The 16,194-nt window shown below is 44.1% G+C and overlaps 1 protein-coding gene across 1 annotated transcript in view; it reads left to right on the top strand.

Moving 5' to 3' along the window:
* WNT2 (Wnt family member 2) overlaps positions 1-16,194 on the top strand; it is a 47,658-nt gene that overhangs the window by 2,052 nt on the left and 29,412 nt on the right. Inside the window, exons 2-3 of the mRNA XM_026012145.2 lie at positions 1,464-1,690; positions 6,715-6,992. Coding sequence (XP_025867930.1) covers positions 1,464-1,690; positions 6,715-6,992 — 505 coding nt within the window. The remainder of the gene's footprint in view (positions 1-1,463; positions 1,691-6,714; positions 6,993-16,194) is intronic.

Genomic DNA, 16,194 nt, shown 5'->3' with positions numbered 1-16,194 from the left:
GCGCGGTCACCGCGAGGGTAACTGCAGGGGCGCTCGCTCGGCGGCTCCGCGGGGAGGGCGCGGGGAGGGGCGGGCGCGAGGCGGGGCAGGTCCCGGCGGCGCTCGAGGGGAGACCCTCCGGCCCCGTCCCCCTCCTGGTGCCCCGCAGAGGTGGAGTTGCAGCTGGGGGACGCCCTGAACCTGCAGGTTTCGGAGCAGATCCTAAAATACGGACTCAGGAAGGCCAGTTAGGTGGGCTGGTGTTGCTTGGGGGGGCGGGGGGGGTTGTATTTTGTTTTCAAGAATCTGGCAAAAGTGAGGAGCCTCGGCCAAATTAAAGACCATAGAGCAGGGGACTGGAGGAAGACCTTGGAGCTCTTCAAAGGAGCAAGGCAAAGCGTTGATGGGAAGAAGGGTTCAATTCCTCCCTAAGCCGCTTTGAACAGGAAGGCGTTTAGCCTTGACACTGCTGACACAGGATCAAAGATTGATTTATCAGAGTGACCATTTTTCAATAAAATGACTATTTCTGTTTCCATGGGTGTATAAACATTATTTATTGCCCGGGCTTTTTGTCACATTGTCTCTCAGCTGTCACTTAAATATATTTTTTGGAAGTCGCAGCTGTAACGATTTTATGATCATATAAAATAATGAAAATACAAGAAAAAGACATTCTCCTTGTTTGATCGCTTCAAAAGACACCTATGGCAGCTTGGGTTATATAAAAGGTACCTTTCTAAACATTTCACGACTAATAGAGAACATCTGGGTAGAGATGATGATGTAATTTTTTGTTAAAGTTTCTTTTCAAAAGTACTTTATGGAGCTATAACACTGTTTGATTCTTCCAAACATTTAGTGTCCTTAATAACAATAGAAAGAATTTTTTTTTTCTTCCAAAGGCTTTTCTCTATAAAAGCCAAAGAGAGCTGGGGTGGGTGGGGGGAGGAGAATGGGAATATTTAAAGGATTCTTTGGTAAGGAAAGAAGGGCATGTCTGCTAGGAGAGATGTAACATCAGATACCACCAGCAGGTGTTGATTGGACAGATACAGACAGTTTCTAAAGACACTTAAACATTGGGTCAAAGAAGTGGGAGCAAGCTGCTTCTAAAGGAGGACGCCCCCAAAGCGAAGCCCAGACATACTGTGTCACAGAGATCGGAGCCCTCTTGGGAAAAGCCTTTGAAGCACTCTTCCCCCCACACACTGCCCCCTCCCTCACTCTTGACCTTGACTCTCCTCCCCTGGCCAGAGCATCATCAGGTGGCCCTGGCCTCACATCCAAGACACACAATCCTCGCTCCATGTTGGGGTGGCATCTACTCCCATGCGTGCTGCGCCCCTTCTTGCTTCCCAGTATCCCCCAGAAGGATAAGGAATTCATACGTGAACTGTGCTTTGAGCTCTTCAGTCTCCCGGGAAACAGGGCCCCAGCCCTGACGTTCATGGTGTTTCCACCTCCGTGTTGCTCCTTTGCAGGTACATGAGAGCTACAGGCGGCTCCTCCAGGGTGATGTGTGACAATGTGCCAGGCCTGGTGAGCCGCCAGCGCCAGCTGTGCCACCGACACCCGGACGTGATGCGTGCCATTGGCCTGGGCGTGGCCGAGTGGACAGCAGAGTGCCAGCACCAGTTCCGCCAGCACCGCTGGAACTGCAACACGCTGGACAGGGATCACAGCCTCTTTGGCAGGGTCCTGCTCCGAAGTAAGTCTCCCGCCTTTGCAGAGCTCCACGGGCTGTCCCCTCACACACAAGTCCCCTGACTTGGTCTTCCCAGACCCCCGCTCATCTCTTCTTGCATTTAGTTAGTCAGAAGCTTGTCCTGTTGGGTGGCGTTGTCCCTGACTTACAGATGACGACTAAAGAAATCAAGGAACTTGCCTCAAGTGTCGAAGGAGGCCAGTCGTAATTTAGGATGAAGGGTCTTTTCGCTCTTTGCTCTGTCCTTCTGTGTCCTGTCACCACCGTGCCTGTCCCTCCAGGATCAGATTCTGTCTTCAGGAGAAAGGAGGAAGCAGTCACAGGGCTCTCTTGACTTTTTGATTCTTTCTGGGATTTGAACTTTCCAGAGGATTTGAGCAGATCAGGATAGAGTACTCAGAACTTTCACTGACCAAAAAGTATTAAAAAAAAAAAATAAGCCAAATGTTTATTAAGAAGCAGGACAAATCCCCAACCACCCCCTTTCACCTCCCATTCAGCTACTCAGTCTTGGGTCACTCTGTGTCTAAACTCAACATTTTTCTTTTCCGGTAGGTTGTAAAATCTGTAAATCCCCGCCCTTGCTCGGTGTCTTGTGTGGCAGGCATCATTCACTCATTGAGTGGTGAATGAATGGATGAACTCAGAGTGAACAGCTGTTGTTTTCCAGGCATATTTTAGGCAGAATAATATTTATGGAGAATAGGGGTGAGAACCGTGAGTGCATAGTTTTCAACAAACATATATATGTTTCATTTCTGTTTTACTTAGAGGGAGAAGTAAACACTATCTGATTACATAATAAATTTCTTAAAAGTTCTGAACATAAGAAGTGGCTGGTATACAATCAAAGCAAATGAACTGAAAATTAGATTTCATCGTCAGAAATACTCATCCCTTAACCTGGCATTGTTAGCATCCTTCATGGTCCATTTGCTTTCGGGAAATCCCACTGAAAACACAAGAGTTTACGTGTGAACCCCAGAAACAGGAAAATACACTTGTTTTTGCCCACCACCACCCCCCCATTCCTAAGAAAATCGTCCAGGCTGTACACTTGGTAATGCTTAACAGAGGGTGTTTCTATCATGTAATCATCACAGCCCTAGGGTTTTATGAGGCCAAATGCATAACTGAATGTCTCTAAAATCCCCCAAGGGCGTAGTACTCTCACTCAGTGTATCCCTAAACTTAATTTACTGCGATATTCGGCAATTTTATTCTCTAGTTTAAGAACTATATTCTTGTGCATTCCTTTTGGAGTTTCAATATGACATCGCAAATTTTTGAAAGGTCAATAGTGAATTTCAGCTACATGGAATTTTAAGACTTCACCTAGATTAGCTCACCAGTGAATCAATTAAAGTGCTGGACCTAAAAAATAAAATTAAAAAGTGCTGGACCTCGTCAAAGAGAGTTTACAAATAGCTAACGCAAGTGATCTTTGGGCATATTGTGTACAGGCTCTCAGTGTGGAAGCCGTATCAGGACTCTGGATCCAAAGTACTCGCAGTCATTTGCCCATCGTCACAAATCAGATATCCTTCTCGTTGACAAAATGCTCATCTCCAAACCCTGACTGCAAAAATCCATTCAGGTGACTCCATATTGAATAGAAAAAAAAAAAACAAACCAACTTTCGATCACCAATCAAAGGAAGCAATGTTGCCCATGGAGCCTAAAGAGGGCATGTCTAGCAAAGCCGGGAGTTCATTTGTAAAATCTTTTTCATCTTGGCTGTAGGGTTGCTGAGAGGGAAGAGGCTAGAACGGGAGGAAGCAGCGCTAGTTGGCCTTAGTGTCAAGCCTCAGGTAAATAAGGGAGTCTAAGCTGAACTTCCTTGAGAGTTCTTTCGGAGGAAGCTGAACGCTTTTCCAAAGTACTCGAGACTTAAGGCACTCATGCTACACAGCTTCTTTCCAATCTTCACGGAAGGCCAGATTTCTTCCTGCACATTTATATAAAACTCCTGTGACTGTCTGTGATGATTTTTTTGTGTGTTGGTTATGGGAGGGCTGAATTTGGCCTAACGTAGTTTATCCTGGAAATAATCAAGAAATTCCAATGAAGCTATCCAAAGATTTTTACAATTAATCGCTTGGAGGGAAATTCACATCTTAGGTTGTGAAGGACTCTCTTTTGGAAACTTCAGTGTCCTTATAGATGCATAGGAAAGGCAAAGGCCAACATCACTGATGGGCGAGAGCATAAGTCACTAAACATATTCCCTGGTCATAGAGAAAAGGGGAACATCTGTCTGCCTCTTCTGCTCCAGAGAGCTAGAGGAAGACAGGACAATTTCTGGAAACATTTATAATTCACTCATTCCACAGACTGTCACCAGCCACAGGCAGAGAAACTTAAAGACCAAACTAGTAAACCCAGAAATATTCCTGCAAGAATATACCTCCAGAATTCTAGCATAAGCCTTAAAAAACAAAAATGCAAGTAGGTCTCAGGTCTCATCCTTGCAAATGTACTTAAAAAAAAAAAGAAAGAAAGCATTTCAAGACAGCCAGATGACCCATAACCTTCCAGAAAGGGTAGCTTCTAAGTGTTTTGCCCTCCCAGGTGACCAGACCCCGCCTCGGACAAAAATGATGCCTACGCGCTTGATAGATATTTCTTGACTTCTCTCCATCTCCAAATTAGTGGAACTTTAACCACATTAGGAAGTTAAATTACCACCACCACCCTTTAGATTTGGATTTCATTTCGTATTGTGATGGCTTTAAAAAGAATCCGTTTTTCTAAGAGGCCTCAAGATCAAACTTTGTCTTGTTCCAAAGCCAACTCTCGAAATGTGCTACTATTTCACACATAGCATTTTAGTGATTCATCTAAGACACTTAACTGAAAACATCTTAAGGCCGAATCTACGTGATACCAAAACATCTGGAGGTAAAATGAAAAGCCAGTCAATGTGCTAAGTTTTGTATTTAAATCTAGAGACGTCTAGTTACTTAGTGATGTGTTCGGAGACTAAACGACAGATATCCAGAAAGGTGATGTTTCCGCTTTGGAAATTACTTCGGATTCCTAGCAGCCTTCCTGTGATTCTTTTCTTCTTTGGGCCAACAGGTCAATGTCATTGTTTGCGAGTTATGCCCGGATGAATTCTGCACCGAGGCAATGGCTTTCCTCTCCTGCTTTCACGGTAGTGTCTGGTCACGGGCATTCTATCATCCACATCTTCCTTTCCCTTCCCCTAAAAGACCACCTCATAAAATTGCTCTTCTTTCTCCTTGAAAAGTAAGACCAGCGCTAAAGACGTTAAGCGTTTACGAGGTCCCCCCTCCGTGGCATCTCTAAACGTAGGCAGCTCACTCCAAATACAAAACCAGGCATTAGCAGGTCAAGGGGGTGATAACGGACAAGGCGTTTTCCTCACCTCTAGGGTGGGTGTCACCATAATTTTATTTACCTGAAAGCCGCTACCTGAGGTTAAGCCACATTAGTATCTATTCATCACCTTCTTTGGTAAAACATCTCCATTCACGTAGACAATCTGGGATCCTTGTAATATAACCTGGGACTCTTTAAAAACAGCTCTCTGACCATCACGTTTCTCTCTGGAGAGTGCTACTACCTGCTACCTATGGCAAATATTCGTATAATTGATTTTACCTAAAGTACAGGGTATGATTGATTCCTTTTTTGATGGTTAAGGGTTTCAGGGGAGATTTTTCTTTTTTTTTCTTTTTGAAGGCTGAGGTAAGTGCCATTTAATATGGTGTAGATATGTTTTCCTGATTTTTAATAATGAGACTAGCAGAGCAAATATTGCAGGGGACATATAATAAATTTTAGCACCGAATGACAGGCGGAAACAAGCAGGGCTTCAAGGCGAAAAGGTAGTTTGTTCTCCCAGCTGTGTGGTTCAAAAAGTCACACTCGTCTTGACATACCGAGTCGCTGAATGGCTCTCCGTTCTCTGCCTTGCGTTGGCAGCAGGTTGTTGAGCTTCTATTTTGATTGTTGATATATTTGCCGCCGCACCCATTAATAAAGAGGCACGCTAATAACAATGAAATACAGCCCCACTTGAAAAATGAGGTGCGCTCGGACCCTAAAGAGCCTTATATCTGTCACTATCCCGCAACACCGTGTTATGAGTTACTACAGATTATTAAAATAATTTAATGTAGTTATTGCCCTGAAATATGTACCTTTCAGCCTGTAAGGGAAAGTAGCCTGGGCTCTAATAAAGAACAATTCTAAGAAAGCACCCCAAAGGGTCCTTGCCCAGGTCTAATTATAGGCGGTAAATTTGTTTCCTTCCAGAAAAACCAAAGAAAAGCTTTTCGCTGTCTTTTACCCAATACCAGTGATTAGTGCAGGTGTTCCAGAAGAAAGTAAATTCACCGTAATAGTCAGACGCAGTATGTAACTCAAGGATATTGCATGTTGCCTTCAACAGTCTCTCAATGACTCGTGAAAGCCGATGCCGAGCCCGAGCTCCCCAGCGCGAAGGCACGGGGCGGGGTACTGCCGGCTTCTCCTCGCGCCTCGGCCCCTGCGTGGGTCCCTGAGCCGGTCTTCCAGTCTCCACTGTGTGACAGGAGTGTCCTCACTGAGGCCTGCACGTTCGGAAGGGGTGTTTTTTCGAGGAGAGCTGCCGTAGCGCGAACACCAGACCAATTTGAGGCATGACACAGACCCTGTTACAGATGGAAGGAAGGCCCCAGAAGCCTGGCTCCTCTCCTCCGGGGCAGGAGGCAAGCGCAAAGCCAGGGGCGAGCCAGCGAGACAGGCAGCCTGGCTGCATTCCCTTTAGACGCTTTACACACTTAACTGGAAGGACGGTTGTCACACAGACGCCTAACCTGACAAAAAGCTTTTATGGCCTAATTCCTATTAGAAAGCGAGCCCTGGCTCTAGAAGAGAATCCTTCAAGAACACCAGAACCTTCCTGCCCTGTGGCGACGTGTGCCGCAGGTGGAGCGAGCCGTCAGCAGCCCTAGTGTGAAAGCTGTTTCAGAACCAGCAATTCCAGACCGCGTTTAAGAAAAGCATTTCTGTTGCAGGTAGTCGGGAATCTGCCTTTGTTTACGCCGTCTCCTCAGCTGGAGTTGTGTTTGCCATCACCAGGGCCTGTAGCCAAGGAGAGTTAAAATCCTGTTCCTGTGATCCAAAGAAGAAGGGAACCGCCAAGGACAGCAAGGGCAGTTTCGACTGGGGTGGCTGCAGCGATAACATTGACTATGGGATCAAATTTGCCCGAGCCTTCGTGGATGCCAAGGAAAGGAAGGGAAAGGATGCCAGAGCCCTGATGAACCTTCACAACAACAGAGCCGGCCGGAAGGTATGGACGCCAGTGGCGCTCATTTTATAGGCTGCATGGCTTTAGAAATCGCTTAGACCAAGCTTATCTTAAGCTTCCCTAGAGTTGATAAAATGCTCTACGGTCACAACTTCCCACTGCCCCCCACCCCCACCCCCACCCCCACCCCCAGCCGTAGATTCTAAAGAATACCATGGGCCGGGTTGAAGTGTCTCCACCCGCACTCCACCTTCCTTCCCACAGCTGAGCTGGAGTCCACCCATTGCTTTTGGCATTGTGCAGAGTGAAGTGTTTTATGGTCCCTCTGGACACCGTATCATCTAGACAGGAGATATAATCTGCGGGTGAGGATAGGGCTTCATCCCGCATACCAACGGGACACTCAAAATGCTTGTATCTGAGGGGGTTCAAGACCCAGAGTGTCTTCTCTCCAACTCATCAGGAAAGCAACCCACCAGGCATGGCTTGTTGACGTCTAGATTTAAAGATGCTCTTTTTAGAAACAGACCCAAGTCTCGTGCATTAAAGCCCCACCTTGTAGTTGCAGTAACTGGATGAGTAAGTGGACCAGGGGAAGACCTGCCCCAAAGGGGTGCTCTGATCCCTTCATGCACTAGTCCTGACTAACTTCCTGGGCTGTGGGTACCCAGTCATTACTCACCTCCTAGCCCCCATTTGTTGGGTGAGGCAGCAGGCCCCAAGGTGCTCAAGGTCACATGGAGAGTCAGTAGAAAAGTCAGTACTAGCACTCAGGTTCAACTCCTGGCCTAGGGTTGCGTTGGCCCAAGATTAAACCATCTCAGAGCTAGTGCTCAGGTCCGTAGATGTGCCATTTCTTCCTCGGTGGCAACAGGACCAGAAGAACCAGAGAATCTGAATGCCACTCATTCTCTCTTTGTGTAGAAAACAAAAGCTGGCTAGGCTAATCAAATATTTGGTCAGAACCATTCTAGAACAATCGAATTGCCAATGGGAAGAGATGATGATAATTTGTCTTTTATCAACACAAAATAAAAATGTGCTTGACATTAATATATATAGAAAGATCAGCATAAAATTGAAAGGTCCCCAGGAGGGCTCTAATAGGAAAAAAAAAAAAAAAGAATCGAAAAGAATGCAGATCTGTTTGGATGAAAACCCTTTTACTAGGCTCATGGAAAGAACAAATCTCATTTAAAGGAAGCTGGAAGGAAAGTCTTGCTTAACACATGGAATAAAATGAGTGTGACCTGAACTGTTTACAAATAGTACCTTTCTTGAACTTTAAAAATCAACATTTCTTATTTTCATGAATTTATGAACCTATCGTGACTGCTGCCAAGAATACAGCCTATGGTTGTGTAATCCTCCAACTATTGGTAATTGCTGTTTGTGCAATGGTTTAGATCAAAAAATAATTTTTACATTGACCTTTGTTTTGACACTGATACCACATGTATAAGTTATAAAGTGTGGTGTCTTTGATAGGAGTGTGCTGCTTCATTATTCAAGCAGGGTGCGTAGTTAGATCTCAGAGTATTTGTGAAGGTCAAGGCCTATGGTGGTAGGTACACTGTAACCAGAGGAATGCCGACTTATCAAAAGTCATGTTGATTTTGCTTCAGACGCTATTAGGTTTTGAATGTTTCGCCTCCTCAAGACAATAGACCGTAGCTATTATATTGTAGGCCCTGATTTAACGTGACTTTTAATATAAATCACATGATTCTTCACTGCGTGGAGGTGAACAGCTGTCAGGCCTCAGATATACTCCTGCCTAGCCTGCAAAACTTAGGAGGCTACTTTTGATTGGAATAAAAGTGCACACACTGACTTTTTAAAATGTGGCTTTAATTAATGGTGGGTGGGCAGACTTTTTCAAGGAGATGCATGATGTCAGTGAATATGAACTTTAATGAGAGTAAATGTATTGAGATAAACATGCGTCTCTAATTCTCTTCTTGCGGTCATTAGACCCCCGGTCTCTGCTCCCCCTTCCTACCAGCAGAAGGTCTGTGGAATCAAAATGAGAACAGGCTGGGCTCGTGTTTGAAGACAGGCCTCCTGAGCTAAGCCTCCAACTGGCCTGGCTAGAAAGGCCCAGCCTCCCAGACCGGATAGCACCATCTGTTTCCTTCTTCTTTCTCATTGGTGCTTCTCAGCATTGCCCCAATTGTCCACTATGAACATCTTCTACTTTTTAGAAGATGGGTCGGGAGACCCGAACATTTTATTTAAAAGAAGAAACATCGATTCCAAGATCATGTTTAGCTGACACTACAGAGCAAATTCAACACTGCTATTCACAATGGACCCTGATTTCCCCCTAATATTTGAACGGTTTAATCATCGATTATAGCAGCTGGTTAGAGCACCCTCATGTGTCTCTGTACTGTAATATCATTTCCGATCCTTTGTGCTGTGATATCATTTTATTTTGATCACAAGCCTCCAAATTTGTAGTAATAGTGTTTTCCTTTCACGTTTACTTGAAAATTCTTCCTCAACTAAGTTTCCACCTCTAAATAAGATTATTATTAAATTCTGAAAAGATAAACCACCTTGTTCAAAACCAACCTTCTATCAAGAAGGAAATTCCAGTTTCTCTCAATGGTTCTTTTTAAGTCTAAAGATGTCATGCCATGAAAACTTCTAAATAATAGTTTAAGATGTACAAATTACAAGGAAAGATTACTTCGTAGATATCCACTATTTGCTCCCTTTCATAAGTTTGAAAATAGCTTTTACATTAGTCTACTCTTTAGAAATAGTCACAAGTAATCACAACTAGGCGAAATAATCACAACTTCGTTGATCTTTTCTAAGAGATTCTATATCAAATAATCTATGTATTCGATCAAATACTGCCCTCCGATCACTGGAAATTTGCATGATAAGAATTCCATTAAAAAAACTCTCCCCAAGCTCTCTTACTGTAGCAAAAATACAAAGAATATGAGATTTAAAATCGGACCCACCTTAGTTTTAATCTTGCAATACCAGTGGCTTTGCTCACTGAAATTCCGTTTTTCTCATACATAAAGGCCATTCCATGGTCCTGTGGGAAGACAATAAAGCAAATAGCTCAGAACCTGACATGCAGTGGTGCTCAATTAAAGTTCATTCCTTTCTCCTCCTCTCATCCATAACTTTAGTAACAGAGCTAGATACGAACCCTGTAGGAACTGTCACTTAGGCTCCAGTCTGATTGCTCCACGTATCCTTAGACTCATCCGCAGTACAGTTAAACGTACGAGCTAACAGGCACGTAATATCTTCTAGTTTACAAAATGCCATCAAACATTCTGTAATCTTATCTTCCAAAAAACACTGTACGAGTATCAACCAGCATTAAGTATTCCTACTTTCCAGACGACAAGCTGGGGACCCGGCCAGATGCAGCGACAAATGAACCACACGGGCCTGACACACGGGGCGTGGGGTTCACACCCGGTTGTGCTCTCCCTTACGTCCTGGTGGACCTTCTGTGTGGTCTCTCTCGAGCATTTCTGAGAAAAACAGAGCATTTCCATATTTTAAAAAAGAGCAGCAGCTGCCCTTGGAAGGCAGCTTAATGATGATGTTTGTCCCCTTGTGTGGGTCTTTCTCCCACTAGCACCCTCTGATGAATCAGTATTACTTTCTGACAATGGGGGAGGCTGTTTTAAACCCCAGAAACGTAACTGCTAGTCACCCGTGAGCGTGCTGAAGCGACCTCGCCTTACTCCGTGGATTCCGAACCTTCCAGCTGATGGTGCTGCTGCCGGTCTCCAAGTCGTGCGTGCTGTTGGACTAAACTTAAGTCAACAGATCATTAAAGAGTTACTCTGGGTAAGCCACAGTTTGGAATGCAAAGTCCTATGGGGAGAAGAATGAAGACAGAGAAGCTCCTGGCCCTGAGAACGACGTTTCGAGCAGGGCCGAGCGAGACCCGACGGGGCGGCCAGCTCCGGGCGGCGGCGGCGAGGGAAGAATCAGCCAGGGGGCCGCCAGCCCAGGGGACAAGGGCTGTGTCACAGCGGAACGGGCGTTTGCGCCGGAGATCAGGATTTCCCAGGACTGAGATGACAGGGGAGATGCTTTCCAGGACGAAGGGGCTACAGGGCCAAGCAAGATCCTGGAACAGAAAGAACGTCAAAGCTGAGGAATGACGAGGGCTCCAGGGTGGAGTTCATAACTGGGACTTAATCGGGGCTGAGGCTGCAAGTTGGAGTCGGCCAGAGCTCAGCCTCGAGCGCCATGCAGAGAGATTTGGATGTCGCTGGGCAGCCACAGCAAGGCACTGAACACCGGGGCACAGAGGAAATGTCCAAGCTCCACCCTTACGCATTCCTAATTCCTCTGGAGTCCCCTTCTTGAGACTTAGATATCAAAGTTCAGATGTTCTATGATGTGTTCGAATTAATGCCTTAAATAGAACAGGAAATACAAGAAATGTTTGCTTCCCTGAACTTTATTTTCAGCCTTAAATATACATATTAAGGGCTGATACTTAGGCTACATCAGAAAGCGTAGTATTTACTACTAAGAAAAAATTAGCATATGGCAACTGTGTTGAAGTTTATTTTTTATTTTTTAGATATTATTTATTTATTCATGAGAGACACAGAAAGAGAGGCAGAGACAGGCAGAGGGAGAAGCAGGCTCCATGCAGGGAGGACTCGATCCTGGACCTCGAGAGCATGCCCTGAGCTGAAGGCAGATGTTCAACCGCTGGGCCACCCAGGCGTCCCAAAGTTTATATTTTTAACATAATGTTTATATTACTATTGGCTACCTTATTCATTAGGGGTTCTTAGCTGTTGACGGCATCCTGACCGAGGCAGCATGGAAGCTGGGACTCTAGAATCAGAAGATTGGCTCTAATACTTAAGTATGACCTTAGATGGGTTACCCAAACAGGATTTCCATATCAAATAAAATGTATACACCAGGTTTTTAAAAAAAAATTTTTTTTTTATTTATTTATGATAGTCACAGAGAGAGAGAGAGGCACAGAGACACAGGCAGAGGGAGAAGCAGGCTCCATGCACTGGGAGCCCGACGTGGGATTCGATCCCGGGTCTCCAGGATCGCGCCCTGGGCCAAAGGCAGGCGCCAAACCGCTGCACCACCCAGGGATCCCTATACACCAGGTTTTAAGCAGGCCTAAAAGGCAGGTAGCACTACTCTTCATCTTTTGCATATGAAGAGACTGAGGTCTAACAGGGTGGCTGGAATTAGCAAAGAAATTGAATTTACTTGCCCGCTGAAATCATCTCAAATCCAGACTTAAGTTGGCATTCTGTACTTTATATGGGAGAAGTTTGGAGAGTCAAGGGATTCAGAGTTTCTAGTTCCACGGCCTGCCCAAACCAGGGCCACTCAAGGTAGCACCTTGGAGCACTCCGGCCTGCCCCTGAGCTTGGCCCACTGGGGCACTGGGACAAAGCAGATAGCTCTGTCCACAGGAAACATGTCCAAAGTCCAACAGAAAAGGATATTGTCCAAGACATAAGCACAGATTTATTTTAGGCAAGTAATTTTTGGCCTAATAAAAACTTCCAAGATAGCACTTCCGTGATGCCCCTTAGGATAAATAATTAATAATGGTTCTGAACCAAGAGAACTGGGCATGATTAAAAAAGAAATCACATTCTCAGAAAATAAGAAATACTGATAGAAAATGGTAAATCAAGCTGAACTACAGAGCCAGGTTGCTTTAACCTCCTATTCATCTAAACCCTCCTTTAAATAACGTTGAGCATCCTTATGAGGCACAAATCTCACTTCATAGGTGTTTGTTTTCTGATGGGTCTCCTTAGTTCATAGAATTAAATGCATTTTGCAAATGAGTTCTGTACCCTCACCCCATCTTGTACCTAAAAATAGTATGTGTTTGATAGTGTAGATCTTTAGGTGGCATATGAATCAAAAACTAACCAGAATCAAAGTCCCAAAGCAGAGAATAACTTTTAACAAAATTATTATGGTTCGATGTAAAGTTCTATTACTGAGAATTTCTTTTAAGACTGGCCTCATTATTAGTCAATAAGAATTATTATATATGTGGTTAGCCAATGGTAATGTTCTTGAATTGCACAAATAAAAATTCCACACCATATATTTCCTACCTAAGCCCACCCGCAGTCACTGTTTTTGAAGGATGGCAGTGCTCAAGAAATCGCAGTGTCTCGTTTAAGTCACTAAATGATTGCATACGCAAATCAACCGCACAGGTTGCTAATAAATGTCCCTTGTTTTCCTAGTTCCAGAGCTTGCATGTTTGGAAGGTAGATTTTCGGTCACTCTTATCTTAGAGATGTGGACCTGTCAAAAGGATTTAAGGGTTAATAGATGTGCTTGGCTTTAAGTCAGCATCTGAAAATAAAATGCTTTTAATGTGTGTTTCCCTCAGGAAAATGGATATAAGACCAGAAATACATTAGTCGCTTTGTGGTAATACTCCCAGCTAAAAAAGTGAAAGCACTGACACTTCATTGAATGCCCATGTTTAACTAAATAATTCAGTTGAAACAGAGCATCTAAGGACCTAAAATAAATTCTAAGCGGAATTTCTAAGGCAAGGCCAATAGTTAAACCGGCGGACATTTCACACACAGGGTAAGGTGGATTGCCCTTGTTCAGATCAGAAGAGATGTCCTGTAAAGAAGTCTTACAAAGACACCCTGGGGGTATTTGGGCTCCATTTTCAGCAAAGCTGACTTTAGAAACCAAAATTTCATTCTCCTTGAGAGAAGTCTTTCTAACTGGCAAATAATTCTTTGTAGACGATAATTAGATATACAAACACTACATGTAAAAACTTTTATAAAACTCGCTGAACCCCGAGAACATGAACCCCTGGAGGGTGGAGTGGTAAACTCCAGTATGACAGATGCTGGTAGAGTGATTTGAGGTATGGACTTGGTGCCAGACAGGTTCGGGTTACATCCTGCCTCGGCCACACCGCCTGTGAGACCTAGGGCACGATCCTCAGCTGCCAGGTATCTCAATATCCTCATCTGTGAAATGGGGATTAAAATAGTGTATTCTTTCTATGTTTGTGTGGATTAAATAAGACAGTGAATGTGAGTGCTTGGGTGGGTTAAGTAAGTAGTGAGTATAAAGTGCTTAGTATAGTTCGACATGTGGTAAGGTCCTAATGAATGTTATGCTTCATTATTATGCTCTGACAGTAAATTGGATGGATAAATATAAAATAGAGCAATTCTAGCCTGCTGAATGCATGTATTACCTCCTTCTATAGCTTTTTTTTTTTAGAGGTTATATTTATTTATTCATGAGACACAGAAAGAGGCAGAGACATAGGCAGAGAAGCAGGCTCCCTGCGGGGAGCCCAATGTGGGACTTGATCCCAGAACCCTAGGATCACAACCTGAGCCAAAGGCAGACGCTCAACCACTGCATAACCCAGGCATCCCTAGCTTTGTTTTTAAACATTCAGACTTTTGTCTCTTTGGTATAGAATGCTAACATGTAGAAGTTTCCTAAATTCTAAGAAATTCTAAGTCTAGAAAATAGCCTCTGCAGACCGAAGGCTTAAAGTGTTCAAAAGTAGAGATCTAAGGGCCACATAAAGAATCTGCTAAGTACGATTTAGCACTGAAGCAATTATGAGCCTATTAAAGATTTTTTTTTTGAGAAAAGTTATCTGGCAAGCTAAAAATGGTTTCCATGAGGCTAAACACCAAAAGAGTACTGTTGTCCTTAGGAGTCATATTTATTTTTTTAAAAGTAGTCATGTCAAATGAGCAAGTAGTTATTCACTGGATGACACAAAATAAAAACAAGAGGGGATTAAGCAAATGGTGAGGGGCGAAGGGTTGATGCCGAGCGTGCTGGCCAGTTTGGTGATATGAAAAGCCACCGGGGCCGTGAGAACGTGAGAACGTGAAAGAGGATCTAGGGAAGGCTGGAAATGGAATCTTCACAGCAACCTTGAAGCAGCAGCCATTAACAATCAGAGAAAGAAGCAGAAGAGACCCTTTTGGAAAGATTTGAGAAAAAGAGAAACCAAGACTTGTGTCATGGGCCTGTTTTTGGAAGAAGCTTTCAGCATTACGCACTGAAGAGAGAAAACAAGTCATTGTAATCAGTTCTTTCTAGTGTCCTTTCTTCCTGCCGTAAAACCATACTTGCCCAAACAAAAGTAGATTGAGCAGTGCAGAGGGTCTATCTATGGAAGATGGAGAAGTTCCCCACCCCCTGGCCCTGCCCCACGGTCCTTGTCCCCTTACAGACATTTCAGTGCAAATAGACTCAAGGCTGTGGACAAGACATAGGGTGTTTCCCGTCTTCCTCCCAAAACCTCATTAAAACTATAGCAATGGGATAAAATGGTTTAAATCAACAACAGTAAGGAGAATTGTCAAAGAAATGAGAGAGCCCAACAAATTTCTAGGAAGTGGGAACCAAGTAAAGAAATTGTTAACTGATATAGAAGGATGTAGAAGTCACGGTCTAGAAGGATACAAACAGATGGGGGAAAGGAAAAAGCAGATGGAACAATAGCTAACGTGAGAAGATGCTCAAGTACTAATGAGCATTGGAGAGAAGCGTAGGCCTGAACACTGGGACTAACTGAAAAACCCGTAGATGGAATAATGAATCCCATCCACTCTCCTCCCCGCTGAGTGGAACTCCTGGTACTGGCTTCGCCTCCCAGGCTTTCTGGAGTTAGTCTCCAGTATAACGCCAGTGTACTACCTGTGCACGGGAAAGCAAATCTCTCTGACCCACAAGCCCCGCTCATATAACCAGTGTTCCTGAATACCATTTCATGACTTCATTCTTAAATATGAAGAGAGTGTCTAAGGATTACCATATATTTGATTAAATTCAGCAGAGGAAAAAAAAAACAAAAAAAAATTGCAGGAAAAAATGAACCAAGAAAAAAAAAAAACCCAGTAATTCAGTAATGAGAAGAGGACTTTTTCTTTTTTAAGATTTTATTTATTTATTCATGAGAGACACAGAGAGAGAGGCAGAGACACAGGCAGGCTCCATGCAGGGGGCCCGATGTGGGACTCGATGTGAGACTCAATGTGGGACTCGATCCTGGGTCTCCAGGATCACGCCCTGGGCCGAAGGTGGTGCTAAACCACTGAGCCATCCGGGCTTCCTGGAGAAGATGGTTTTTTAGAAGCCTGATTAGTCTCCTCACAGATATTTCAGAAGATGTTAACATTCATCAACTACAAGAATGGATGCTTTGAAAAAGTGACAACTAGAGAGTAGAAAG

The sequence above is a fragment of the Vulpes vulpes genome, chromosome 7 (assembly GCF_048418805.1).
Source record: "Vulpes vulpes isolate BD-2025 chromosome 7, VulVul3, whole genome shotgun sequence".
Taxonomy (NCBI): Eukaryota; Metazoa; Chordata; class Mammalia; order Carnivora; family Canidae; genus Vulpes; species Vulpes vulpes.
The sequence above is the reverse complement of the archived record's forward strand: the minus strand, read 5'-3'. Positions and strand labels throughout refer to the sequence as shown.